Genomic DNA, 14,138 nt, shown 5'->3' on the forward strand with positions numbered 1-14,138 from the left:
GCTTTCCCAAAATGCAGCACCTCGCATTTATCTGAATTAAACTCCATCTGCCACTTCTTGGCCCATCTGGTCCAGATCCTGTTGTAACCTGAAGTAACTTTTGTCCACTACACCACCTCCAATTTTGGTGTCATTTGCAAACTTACTAACTATACCTCTTCTGCTCACATCCAAATCATTTCTATAAATGACAATAAGTAGTAGACCCAGCACTGATCTTGTGGCACTCGACTAGGCACAGGCTTCCAATCTGAAAAACAGCCCCCCCACCACGGCCCTCTGTCTTTGAGCCAGTTCTGTATCCACATGGCGAGTTCTTCCTGTATTCCATGAGATCAAACCTTGCTGACCGGTCTCCCATAGGAGAGTGGAGTTGATGTGTGCCATTACTAACCTCTCGCAGCCCTTTATAATGATGGCTGTCAGAGACAACGAGTGGTAGTTATTGAGGTGTCACTGGAATGATGATGGTTTTCTTGAGGTAGGTAGGAACCTTCGGTTGGATTAAGGAGAAGATAAAGCTGTCTGTGAAGTCTCCTGCTAGCTGATCCTCGCAGGATCTGTGTGCATGTCCAGGAACTCCATCTGGGCTGGTTGCTTTCTGTGGGTTTACCGTCAATAAGGCTGATGTGACATCTGCGGCAGTGACTAAGGGAACCGGTGCACCTGAGACTGTCTGGGCAGTTGACATAATTTGGCTTACCTTCAGTTCAAAATGAGCTTGAGGGAAGTATTGTTACCATGCAATTCTACTTGACTTTGGTTTGCAGCCTGATATATTGTGTAAGCCTTGCCTCAGTGAACATGTGTTCATGTGTCTTAGTCTAATGTCGTTGTCTCTTGGTGTCCCTGATGGCTTTGGAAGGTCATTCTTAGAGTTACTGTATAGATTAGGGTCACCCAACTTGAATGACTCTGACCTGGTCTTCAGTAGGGAATGTATTTCCTTGGAAACATGGCTTCCAGTTGGGCACATTTGGATTAACTTTATTGGCACACAGTTCTCTAACTTACATTTACCTTCTTGTCCACCTTATCTGCCTACCCTTCTCTGATCTGTGAATGTACACACCAAAGTCCCTCTGATCTTCAGTACTTCCCCGCATCCTACCATTCATAATTCTCTGCCTTGATATCCCTCACCATATAACTGCCTCATATTTTGCCAGATAAAATTCCATTTTTCACTGTTCTGCCTAGCCAACCTGTCTGTGATACCTTCCACTTAATCTTAATAGTTATCTACTAATTGCTGCTCTATCATTTTGTCATCTGCAAGCTTCTGGATCATACCCACTTCATTTAAAATCAAAATTATTAATATACACCACCGCACTGAGCACTGTGGAACCCCACTGGAAATTGTTTCTGAAACTGGAATTCAATCTTCTGCCTCCTGTCTTTCCGCCATTTTGTACATTGGTCTCAATTTTCTTGACCCAAAAAGGACCTTATCAGAAAATTTTTGGAAGTCCAGGCAGACCACATTGAATGCATTAACCTCCTCAGCACTTTACTTCCCTCACTAACAATCCCTGACTATTGTTACTGTTCCACACTTTTTCCCTCTTCTCTTCCCAGCAGCCCAAACCCAAACCCCAAGTATCTGGAATGGTTCTGAAGAAGGGTCATTGGACTCGAAACATTAACTCTGCTTTCTGTCCATGGATGCTGCCAGATATCAGATTTTCAAACCATTTCTAATTTTGTTTCTGATTTTGAGCATCCACAGTCCTTTGGATTTTTAACTAAAATCCCTTACTCTCAAGTGGAATAAAAAATTTGAAGTGTTAAAATATTAATTATGTAAAGTTTTTTAAGCTGTACTGATGGCCTAATGTAAATGTAAATCCATATCCAGTCACAGCACAAGAAATTCCAGTAATAACCTCCCTATGTTTGTATTCAATTTCCCTCATAATGAGCAATAACATTTGAGCGCTTTTTTGTGATTCATTCACTTGGTGACCTGGATTCCTCCTGTCTTTCACTACTTGTTTCTTAATTCTTTCTGCCAAAGTTAACAATTTCACATTTTGCACATTCTTCTCCATTTGCTGCACCTTTATCCATTCACTATTAACCAATCTTTATCCCTTTGTATCCTTCTGTCCTCTTTACAATTCACTTTTCTACCCTTGATTGTTTATAAAGTATTTGCACTACAGTATGTAGGTTGCCCTTTGAGCATACCTCTTTACCCATCATTGATGATAGGCAGTATGCTAATTGTTACCTAATTTGCTACCCTTTTCAAATGCATGTATTAATAAATCAAGTCCTGTTTTCAGCTAACTGAGTGTCTATGACTTGTACCTGATGAGCACTTTAAAGATCATAACATTTTAAGAATGTTCCTCCTTTTGAAGCTCCAACGTTTTATTTTGTATGTGGGTACCACGATTCAAGCATTTTAAATTGAGTAGTGAAATAATGCATCTCACCCTGTGACAAGAATGACCGTTCTGAATCAAGATTTATAATGAAGCTCCAGTTATTCCACCCCCTACAGTGCAGTAAGAAGCAATTTGACGCATGCTTACTCCACACACAGTTACCCAAGATTTGAATCCAAACTAGGTCCCTGGCGCTGAGAGACAGCAGTGCTAACCACGGAGCCACTGTCATCCCTTGCTAGCGAGCTTAACAAAATTAAATGTATATCTCCAGCATATTAATTCAGAAATTCTTCCTGTCGTAATTTTATCTGCTCTTCCAAAGGGTGTTCATGCAGAGATGATCAGACCACAGTGTGTTTTCTTCAGTTGACAGTTACTTTAGGGTATGTTCAATGTGGAGCAGTCTCGATAGAGTCATGAAAACTGCCGTTGTTACTTAGTCATGTGAAGTTGCCTTTCATTACTATATCACAGAACAGAAGAGATTTCTCTGACATATGAGATATAGTTAGCTCAAAGCTTCCGATTGAAACTGTTTAAAACTATATCAAATTTAATTTTGTCACAGCTTAAACAGGCATTTAAACTGGCTTGACATTTATTATCATTAATACTGCTGTTTCCCCTAAAACTAGACCATAATCTTACTCCCCCTCAACTGAAATCAAGCCAGCAAGGCTGCAACTGCCTACAAACTGAAGACAAATATAGAAAATTGAGCAGCAGAAGGTGGAGTAAAGTTGAGAATGGTGATGTCCTGCAAGAATTTGTGTTGAGTAGTCAATTATTCGCCATAATTAATATCCTGTTTAGATGTTGGAATGGAAATGCATTTAAATCTGCAGTGACTCAAATATAAACCGAAATCTAAGCACTGTAAATGTAGGCACCATTTATAGGCTGAATAAATGACCAGACCTAACAAATGGATTTCAGTCTAAGCCACTGTGAAGTCATCCACTTCTTGAAACTAAAAAGGATTGAACAGGATACTTTCTAAATGCTGAAACTAGAAAGTTTGGAGGAATAGAGAGACTTGGGAGTCCTTGCATGTCAACAAAAGAAGCTCGATTATCTGGCATTCAATTAGGAAAATTTTGGATTATTCAGACAAGATTGCATGGTGAAACTATGATTATCCAGCATTTGATTAACCAAACGAAATGCTTCCTGCCTGTGGCCTTCAGATAATCGAGATTACTCTTCACTAAGTATATGCTCAGCAAATCAAATTCTTAAAGTGTGGTGCTGGAAAAAGCACAGCAGGTCAGGCAGCAGCCAAGGAGCATGGGAGTTGACATTTTGAACATAAGCTCTTCATCAAGAATATGTACTCTTCTGCTCCTCGGATGCTGCCTGATCTGCTGTACTTTATCCAGGACCATGTTTTTCGACTCTGATTCTCGAGCATCTGCAGTCCTCACTTTCTCTGAGAAAATAATCAGAAAGGCTAAATGTTGTCCTTTGGATTTAGAGCAGTGGAAAACTAAGGGATAGACATCAAGACTTTACCTGTACAAAACTCAGGTTAGACCATGTGCAAAATAAATGAACAGTTCTGGGCAGAATGGAGGGTAGGTTTACCAGAGTGATACTTGGACTCCAAGAATTTAATTGCAAATGTTAGAAAACTATGATTCTCTTCCCTGGACTTAGATATGAGGTGATTTGATCAATTTTTGTGTCTAACAAAATGCAATTGAGCTCCTCCAGTTTGCTGTTGGTAAATGTGTTTCTAATTTCTTGTCCTTGTCCACTGAGGCTAATTATAGCCAGTGTGGTATTCACTGTGTATCTGTTTTACGTGACTGTAATTACCGCTTTTGGCTGTGTTTGGGATTCTTTGCCTCTCCTGCTCTGTCTTCTAGTTCATTCACTTACTAAGACATTACAATCCCAATCCTGTTTTGGACTTGAGCATGAATGATGCACTGAAGGATGAGGGGTCTCCTACAAAGATGGACAGAAGCTTGAGGGAGGCAGCAGTAATGCAACCTCTGAACTCACAAGGAGATATATTTGTTTTGCAGAAGTTTGGCAATGCTGCAAAGTGTGGTACTGTGCTGGAAAATTCACTGCAGGCTAAACCTTAAATTTGTGAACACATTGTTTAATCAGAGGCTTGTTTGTGTAACCTCTGGTAAGTTATGAATGCCACTGGTGTGAGAAATAACTAAACAAGCAGGACAAAGGTCAACACGTACCATGTCTTGAGTATTGATTGCTTTTGTTTTCACTTTTTATTCTTCCTTCAGAAGATGCATGAATTCTATCTTGGCTGGTTATTATACGTGAATCAGTATTATACTGTTCATACCTCATGTATACACCTGAGTATACGACTGGGGACAATGGGGAACCTGGCTGATTTGGTCTACCTCTTGTCCAGACCAGTTTAGCTGAAGTCAATTCGGATTCCTGACTGTCGTCATGGTTTAACTCAGTATATGCTGAAAGCGTGTTGCTGGAAAAGCGCAGCAGGTCAGGCAGCATCCAAGGAACCGGAGAATCAACGTTTCGGGCATAAGCCCTTCTTCAGGGTTTATACCCGAAACGTCGATTTTCCTGTTCCTTGGATGCTGCCTGACCTGCTGCGCTTTTCCAGCAACGCGCTTTCAGCTCTGATCGCCAGCATCTGCAGTCCTCACTTTCTCCTCCTTAACTCAGTATATGCGAAGAATAAAGCCTATAGTGTATCACTCAGTCATATGCTGTATACACTGACAGAATTTAAGGAAAAATACTGAAAACCTGTAACAAATTTAGAAAGGTTTCAGAGCCTGTGGCTGTCGACGAATCAAAACCATTCACTTTGTTAAGCAGCTGTAAATTTCTGTGGCGAGCTGAATTTTCCAACACTCAATCATGTATAAAGAGATTACAACAGATGTGTTATGCAGTCACGCTACCGTCTTTGAATTTGAACTTCTCTGCCATTGCCAGGCCTAAACGTGGACCCCCTATTGTGACTTTTTAACCAAAACTGTTTCCTTATTTCTCCTTTCTGAGAGAGCTGGCATCGAACAAGATTTTGTCTCCATATCAAATGATTGGAAATGCGTTCACTGCTTCCAGTTCTCATCCTGCTATAAAATAGACAAACCAGTGGGTTTGCTAGGAGTTGTTGAAATGTTAACAACTTTACTGTTTTCTTTCATTATGAAATCTCATTTAAAATCCTCAAGATTATGAAGGGTATTGACAAAACTGATTGAACCTTTTACTGAAAACAGTATACCTCAATAGAGCAGGTGGAATTCAAATTCACAAAGCTGTTAAAACTTTTCAGTACAGAAGTGAGGAACCAGGATGATTCAAGGGTTGCAAATTAAATTAATGCCTTTTAAAAGTTTGGAATGTTTCTTTTGTAGAGACATTTGAAGAATGTTTCTAATTTCTAAGAAATTAAAGAGATTTGATAAATGTTGTCAAGGCAAATCATTCATGATGTAGATTGGAAGCAAGTAGGAAGAACAAGAAGTTGATGGATAAAGGGCAGAATGGTCTTTTTCCCAAAGAATAAAGTTATAGAATTTTCAGTGAGATTAAAAAAGGTAAGTGGAAAGGGTTTAAGAGACATTTGTGTGTTTTGCTGGAATGAAAAGGGGAGGGCTGCCTCTCAAAAAAAAAAAGGGGAGGGGGTGGCTTGACTTGTTTTGAATAACAACCTTTTCCTTTTTGTCAATTTTGTAATGATAGCTCTTCTCTCCGCAGGTACTTCCAGCATAGACACCACATGTACAATCTGGGGTCTGGAGACAGGACAGGTACTCGGCCGAGTCAATTTGGTCTCTGGGCACGTGAAAACACAACTTATTGCTCATGATAAAGAGGTAATGAGGTCTTTGACCATAAGCATGTGCGGTTCAGTACAGGATATGAGTATACCCAGTAAGTCAGTTAGTGAAGGGATCGTGCAGCTCGACAGTACAGAACACCTGGTCTGTATTTTGGTTCTAGATTCCCAATAAGTTAGCTGCTTTGATGGGGGAAAATGTATTGTGATTACAAGTTAATGGACACATTGGTTGCAATATTTCTAAATGCCCTCTCCAAGAAAGGAGGGGGAGAGAGCAGTAAACTTTATGCTAGTTAGCCTAACATCTGTCATTGGGAAAATGCTGGAGTCCATTATTAATGTGATAGTGGTAGGACATTTCGAAAATCATCATGCAGTCAGGCTGAGTCAAAGTGGATTTGTGAAAGTGTTAATAGTGTTTGACAAGTTTTTTGAGGTTGTAACGAGCAGGACAGATGAAGGAAAACCACTAGCTGTAGTGAATTTTAAAAAGTTAGCATGTGTGTACAGTAAGGGATCAGAGAGGCAAATAGAATGTTTCAATCCCTAAATGGCGACTTTCCTTCACTAGATCGCAATCCAGAGCCAAAGAAATGAAATGAGGTGGAGGAGTTTTGGTACACTACAGAGGTCAAACTGATGACTTTGGACTTAAAACACTGTAGAGTTGTTCTTCTATAACACAATAGTTGTGTTCTTGTACAACCCCACATTGTACTCCAAAGACAGCACCTAAATTCTTGGCCATGTAGTTGTGTTACAGTCAACACATGTTTTAAAAATTCACGCTTTAGAAACAGTGTCCACACTTTGTGTTAACAAAACAAATGTTATAGGAGAACAACCTGTATAGTTTTGAATCTCCTTACTTTAGGAGTGACAGGCTTGCATTGAAACCGTAAGCAGTGTATTGTTTCCTGGGATGAAAGGGTTGCTTTGAGGAAAGGTTGAGCTAGTTGTGCCTAAATTCATTGGAGTTTGCAAGAATGAGAGTTAATTTTATTTAAACAAGTAAGATTCCAATAGGGCTTGAAAGGTTGAGATGGTGCTTTCCCTGATGTGGAATTGAGAGTAACGGAGCAGAATTTCGGAATAAGAAGTCTCCTGTTTTAAGCCAGATAAGAAATGGAATTTCTTCTTGAAGGGCTGTTAATCTTTGGAATTTTCTTCCACAGAGAATAGCGGAGGCTGGTTTATTGAATGTATTTCCAACTGAGTTGGATGGCTTTTTGATCTACCAAGAGTCTTGATTTATGGGGCAGAGGCAGGAAAGTGCAGTTTGAGGCCAGAATTCAATCAGTCATGACCTTTTTTGAATGATGGAGCAAGCTGAAGGAGCCAAGTCGTCTTGTCCTGATCCTAATCTTATGATCTGGTTTTGAACGGATTGCTGATGAACAAAGGTGCTATTGTGCAACTGCAACAGTTATTTAATCTTATTTTATGTCTGAAGAAGTACTGAGATATTCTGTTTTGGTAGGTATATTTTTGCATCTCCAGTCATTTAGACAATTGATCCAACACTTGTTGCAATAATTTAGTGATCAGGACAGTTTCGCTGTAGCTATCACTTGCTGATAGTTCCTTAATCGTGTTCTGTTATTTTGCATAATCCAGCATATTGATCGGTAGTAATTGTTCAAATGAACACTGTGTCTACTGGACTGCAAATGTTCTTAATTGGTTAGTAGTAAAACATGTTAATGATTTAGCAACACTGCTTCAAAGTAATGATAGATATTTAAAAACATCTGAATGATGCTCTCAGTTCCTGATATGTGAATAGAGGCAATGAATAGAACAAAAACCCTTTTTTTAATGTTGCATGAGATCTGTTCCAAAGCGTCTTTGGGCTTAAAACTTTAACGCTGTGTTTTTTTTCCACAAATGTCGCCAGACCTGCTGAGTTTCTCCAGCACTTTCTATTTTTATTGTATGAGATTTGTTTGGCTTGTTCCCAGCGTCTGGGCCCTGTACGTTGGGCTGTGCAAAGTAGCCAGAATCTGTTAATACCAGTGACTCCCTGGAGGTGGTTTGTTTAAGCTGCTGGTCTCGCTGAGACTTGCTGGTTTGATATTTGGTTTGCAGCCAGTGCAATCCTGTACTTTATGCACAGATTGTAGAATGGAGGCTTTGTAATTGTAGCCAAACTAAAAATATTGGCATTCTGAGCAGCAGCACCTCTTAATGGTAGAGCACATGTTGGGGAAGAAGTAGATGTACTAAAGTACGATGAAAATTGCTAACTGTTTTGGCAGCAGTTGAATGATTATTTGTGCTGCTTGTCTAAATTGATTTTCATTGGTTCTGATGATGTGAGTGGAAAAAGATGGTGCTATCATGGAGTAGTGCAGATGGGGGAGATTTGCCCCATTGAGTCTGCAGCTGTGCCAGTGATTGAGTAATTATAGACATGTTTAAAGATATTTTTATTTTCAAAATAACTTTCATTTGCTAGAACTTAAAACCCTCAAGTTGAGTGGTGGGCATATGCATGGTTGTTAAGTGTATATGGGAAAAATGTAGTTATCCACTTTGCTACTGGAAGATGGATTATTATTTTAATGGTGTTAGGGTGAAAAGAGGGAGATGCAACTTGTATACCAGTTGTTGAAAATAAGTACATAGGTGGTAAAGAAGGCAATGGCATGATGGTCTTCAGAACAAGAGGATTTGAGTACAAGAGAAGGGGTATCATGCTACATTTGTTCAGGGCTTGGTCAGACTGTACCTGGAGTATTGTGTGCAGTTTTGGTCTCCTTTATTGGAAGAAGGATGTTCTGGCTATGGAGCAAGTTCAAGAGGTTTACCAGACTTATTCCTGGTATGGCAGGACTGAACTAGGAACAGAGACTGGGAAAGTTATGACTGTCTTTGTTGGGGTTTATGAGAATGAGGGAGAATGTCAATGAAACCTATAGCATTCCAAAAGGACTAGTCAGGCTAAATACAAGAATAATATTCCCAATGAATGGGGAATCCAGAATCAGGGTTACAGTTTAAGGATTATTGGGTAGGCCATTTGGACTGAGATGAGAAACTTCTTCATCTGGAGAGTTATGAGCCTGTAGAATTCTCTGCCATAGAAAGTGGTTGAAGCCAAAATATTGAATCTTCTCAGAAAGAGCAGCAGTTCTTGGGCTGGGTCATATTGAACAGTGGGACAGTTTTGAAGAACTGAATGGCCTCCTTCTATTTTTTGTTTCCAGTGTCTGCTTATTGCCTTAATTTGGGGATCGGTTAAGCTCAGTTGACTGGGTGGCTGGTTAGCCAACAGCAATGGTTTGATTCCTGCACAGGCTGAGGTTACCATGAAGGCTTCTCCTTCTCAACCTATCCCCTCACTTGAGGTGTTATGACCCTCTGGTTAAAACACTACTTACTAGTTGTCTCGAATGAGAGAGCAGCTTATAGTCTGGTAAGACCACTGCACACTGGTACCATGGTGACTTTTAAATTATTCTTATTGGCCTTGTTTCCCCCTCCCCCCGCACAGATCAGAAAATAAGTTGAGATAAGATCATGAAGATGTACAGCACAGAAACAGATCCTTTGCTCCAACTCATTCATGCCAACCAGATAGTCTAACGTAATCTAGTGTGAAGTGAAACAATTGTAACCTGGAAGTTAATGGTTTGTTCCACTTTCTGCAGTGCAGATGCCCATTTAGATACAGTATTGTGTCTGGATAACCGCATCTTCCATTCTGAATGTTGTACATCAGCATCAAATACTTCTGTGATTGCTGCAACATGGCTAAATGCAGCCTAAAACTCCCTTCACTCTGCACATTGAACATTGAACAAATTGAGCATTAAGTATGGGTATGATACCATTGAAGTCACCTTCATTTTGTCAGGCAGTCTGCTGGTTCTCTGTTATTGCCAATTAGTTACTGAACTGAGAACAAGTTCTGCATTTTTGGGCCCATTATGAATGAGACTGGCTGCATGTTGGAGTAGTCAGACAGTGTAAGCGATTAGGCTGAAAAATGATGGCTCACTACTTTCATTCTTATTTAAGATGAGAGAGGAGAGAGTGGCAGACTGCAAAACATTTCTAAGGCATAATAACTTGACAAAAATGTGGAGAAGTTGAAAGATGAAGCAAAATTGAAAGCACTTTATTTGAAAATAAACTGTATCTTCCTCCTTTTAAAGTGCTGGTGGTAAGGCAGCATGATTGCTTAAAGTTGCTGTTCTCTCCCATCTGCAGGTTTATGACATTGCATTCAGCAGGGCAGGAGGTGGTAGAGATATGTTTGCCTCTGTGGGTGCAGATGGTTCAGTACGCATGTTTGACCTTCGGCACTTGGAGCACAGCACTATCATCTATGAAGATCCCCAGCACCATCCATTGCTTCGCTTGTGCTGGAATAAGCAAGATCCCAATTATCTGGCTACCATGGCAATGGATGGAATGGAGGTGAGTAGGGATAAACACGTTTGAAAATTAATAATATATTGATGACATAATTGACGTTTCTCCCATTGTAGAACTGAGGTCTGCACACTGAGGCAGTCTTGCATTCAATTCCAATCTGTTGTGATTTAGCACTTATTTCTTTTTTGGGCGTGTTTTGGGGAGAGAAAGGAGAGAGAAACTGTGTCCCTATTCCTGGAACTGTACAGTGAACACAGCGTTAAATGCTGAAAACAAAATTTTAAGTTTTAAAATCACTAATGGATGATTAGCCACATGAAAGCTTACACATGAACGTTAGGCAAACCAACTAAAGATCTTCACAGATTGGAGGCTATTACTCCAATGTAAACATCATGCCCAGTAACACACGATGCATGTATAGTTTGTATGTTGTGTAATTTCATGTGGGTCAGTGCAATTTGATACTGCCGAAGAGTGAAGAGATGGGCCTAACGGTTGTATATTTTGCCCCAATGCAGATGCAGCAGTACGTTATATAAAACCATTCCTTTTAACATCAGGTTAATAGAAAAATTACCTTGTTGTTACTTTAATCCTTCAAGCCCAGGATCATTTTATTGTGATGGAATGATAGTATTGCTATGTGTTCATTATTTTAGACTTTTGTGATTGGTCAGTGGAAATGAACTTTAGACTACAAGTCCAGTTAGGTCACACCAATGTCTTATCCATGCTGCACCCCAGTCATACTTTGCAAGTTAATTCACAATGTAACTCCATCTTTGCTGTACCAAACTAGTGGTACGATTGAAAGAATTGGCCATGCTGAGTTGTCTACAAATCATGATGTAACTGCAGTAATTATTTGCGTACTATTTTGCAGGCGAGCAACTGAGACTGCTTTGCAATTTGCCTACTGTTGAGAAGATCTGTACTGCTCAACAGGAGCAAATCAGAATACACTGTATTAACCTTCAGCAAAGGAGAGTGGCATCAACAGCCATCAATGTAGTCGGAGATGCTCAGACACAGAGAGCAAACTAAAATGCGAGCTGGTGCTCATTGCTTTTATGGTTATGAGCTCTTCATTACACTTGCGTTGTCATAAAAGCATTAGAGTCACCGAGATCTACGGCACAGAAAAAACCCCTTTGGCCATTGCAGCCTGGCTATTCAAAAATAACCACCTCCATATGATAACTCCATTTTTCAACACTTGGCCCTTAGCCTTCTATGCCTTGTCATCACAAGTGCTCATCTAAACACGTTTTAGTTGTTATAAGGGTCTCTGCATCATCCTTACATTGAATGTTTTAGATTCTCACTACCCTCTAGGTGAAACAGTACTTCCTCACATATCCAATAGACCTTCTGCCCCTTGGTTTAAATCTACACCCCCTAGTCATTAATTCCCCCAATCAAGGGAAAAAGTCTTTTCTTGTCTACCCAGTCAATGCCCCTCATAATTTTATACATCTCAATCATGTCTTCTGTCTCCTCTGCTCTAAGGCAAACAGCCCCAGTATGTTCAATCTCTTTTCATCACTGCTTTTCTCCAGCCCAGACAACATCCTGGTAAATCTCTTCTGCACCCTCTCCTGTGTGATCACATCCCTCTTATAATGTGGATTCCAGAACTCCACACAGTACTCCAGCTGTTGCCAACCAGTTGGGCGGCACGGTGGCACAGTGGTTAGCACTGCTGCCTCACAGCGCCAGAGACCCGGGTTCAATGCCTGCCTCAGGTGACTGACTGTGTGGAGTTTGCACATTCTCCCCGTGTCTGCGTGGGTTTCCTCCGGGTGCTCCGGTTTCCTCCCACAGTCCAAAGATGTGCAGGGCAGGTGAATTGGCCATGCTAAATTGCCCGTAATGTTAGGTAAGGGGTGGATGTAGTGGTATGGGTGGGTTGCGCTTCGGCGGGGCGGTGTGGACTTGTTGGGCCGAAGGGCCTGTTTCCACACTGTAAGTAATCTAATCTAATCTAATCTAATCTAACATTTTTTACAGTTCCAGTGAAATCTCCGGCTCTTAAATTCTGTCTAATTAGTCTAATAAAGGCAGAGATACCACGTACCACCTTAACTGCTTTATCCACCTGTCTTGATACTTTAAGACACCAGTAAACATGCATTCCAAAATCCCTCTGATTCTTGATCATTCATGGAAGCTTACCATTAAGAGAAAGTGAGGACTGCAGATGCTGGAGATCAGAGCTGAAAAATATGTTGCTGGAAAAGCGCAGCAGGTCAGGCAGCCTGAAAGAAGGGCTTATGCCTGAAACGTCGATTCTCCTGCTCCTTTGCTGCCTAACCTGCTGCGCTTTTCCAGCAACACATTTTTCATCATGTATTCCATTGCCTTACTTGACCTGTCCAAGTGCATCACTTCATATTTATCCAAATTGAATTCCATTTATTGCTGATTAGCCCACCTGACCAACTGTCTATATCCTCTTATAGTCCAAGGCTATCCTTCTCACTTTTTACCACCTCACCAATATTTGTATGGTCTGCAGACTTATTGATCAATCCTCCTACATTCAAGTCCAAATTATTTATATACATCACAAAGAGCGAACTTCTCGACACAGAATTCTGTAGAACCCTAGTGAATACAGGCTTCCAGTTGGAAAAATACCTCCCAACTACTGTCCTCCGCTTCCTGCCATTCAGCCATTTGTGGATCCAATTTGCCAAATTTCCTTGGATCCCATGCGTCTTAACTTTTTTTATCAATCTCCTATGCAGACCACAGGTGCTGGAAAAGCACAGCAGTTCAGGCAGCATCCGAGGAGCAGAAAAATCAACATTTTGGGCAAAAGCCCTTCATCAGGAATACAGGCAGAGTGCCTGAAGGGTGGAGAGATAAATGAGAGGGGGGTGGGGAGAAAGTAGCATAGAATGGGTGTGGGGATGAAGGTGATACGTCAGGGAGGAGGGTGGAGGAAGGTAGCAAAGAGTACAGTGGGTGGATGGGGGTGGGATGAAGGTGATAGGTCAGAGGAGAGTGGAGTGGATAGGTGGAAAAGAGCAAAACTAATGTAGTGTACAAAATCCCATGCAAGGACTGCACAAAACACTACATCGGACAAACAGGAAGACAGTTAACGATCCGTATACACGAACACCAACGAGCCACGAAATGACACGACCAGCTATCCTTAGTAGCCCCACACACACAAAAAGCAACATGAATTCGTCTGGGACAACACTACCATTATAGGGCAAGCCAAACAGAGAATAGCCAGGGAATTCTTAGAGGCATGGCACTCATCCACAGACTCTATCAACAAACACATCGACCTGGACCCAATATACCGGCCACTACAGCGGACAGCTGGAACTGACAACCGGAAGCGGCAGAGACAGGCCACTATAAATGCCGGAGGAAACAGCACAGAAGCGCTTCACAGGAGGCTCCCAAGCACTGAGGATGTCACCTAGACAGGGAACGAAACGTCTGCAACACAAATTCCCAGCTCGGCGAACAGAACCACAACAACGAGCACCCCAGCTACAAATCTTCTCCCAAACTTTGAGGTGGAAAAGAAG

The 14,138-nt window shown here is 41.1% G+C and overlaps 1 protein-coding gene across 1 annotated transcript in view; it reads left to right on the top strand.

Moving 5' to 3' along the window:
- Window positions 1-14,138, top strand: part of LOC140465514 (DDB1- and CUL4-associated factor 7) — a 54,860-nt gene that overhangs the window by 22,564 nt on the left and 18,158 nt on the right. Inside the window, exons 3-4 of the mRNA XM_072561055.1 lie at window positions 6,114-6,232; window positions 10,414-10,623. Of these exons, the coding sequence (XP_072417156.1) occupies window positions 6,114-6,232; window positions 10,414-10,623 (329 nt within the window). The remainder of the gene's footprint in view (window positions 1-6,113; window positions 6,233-10,413; window positions 10,624-14,138) is intronic.

This window comes from Chiloscyllium punctatum, chromosome 42 (genome assembly GCF_047496795.1).
Source record: "Chiloscyllium punctatum isolate Juve2018m chromosome 42, sChiPun1.3, whole genome shotgun sequence".
Lineage (NCBI taxonomy): Eukaryota > Metazoa > Chordata > Chondrichthyes > Orectolobiformes > Hemiscylliidae > Chiloscyllium > Chiloscyllium punctatum.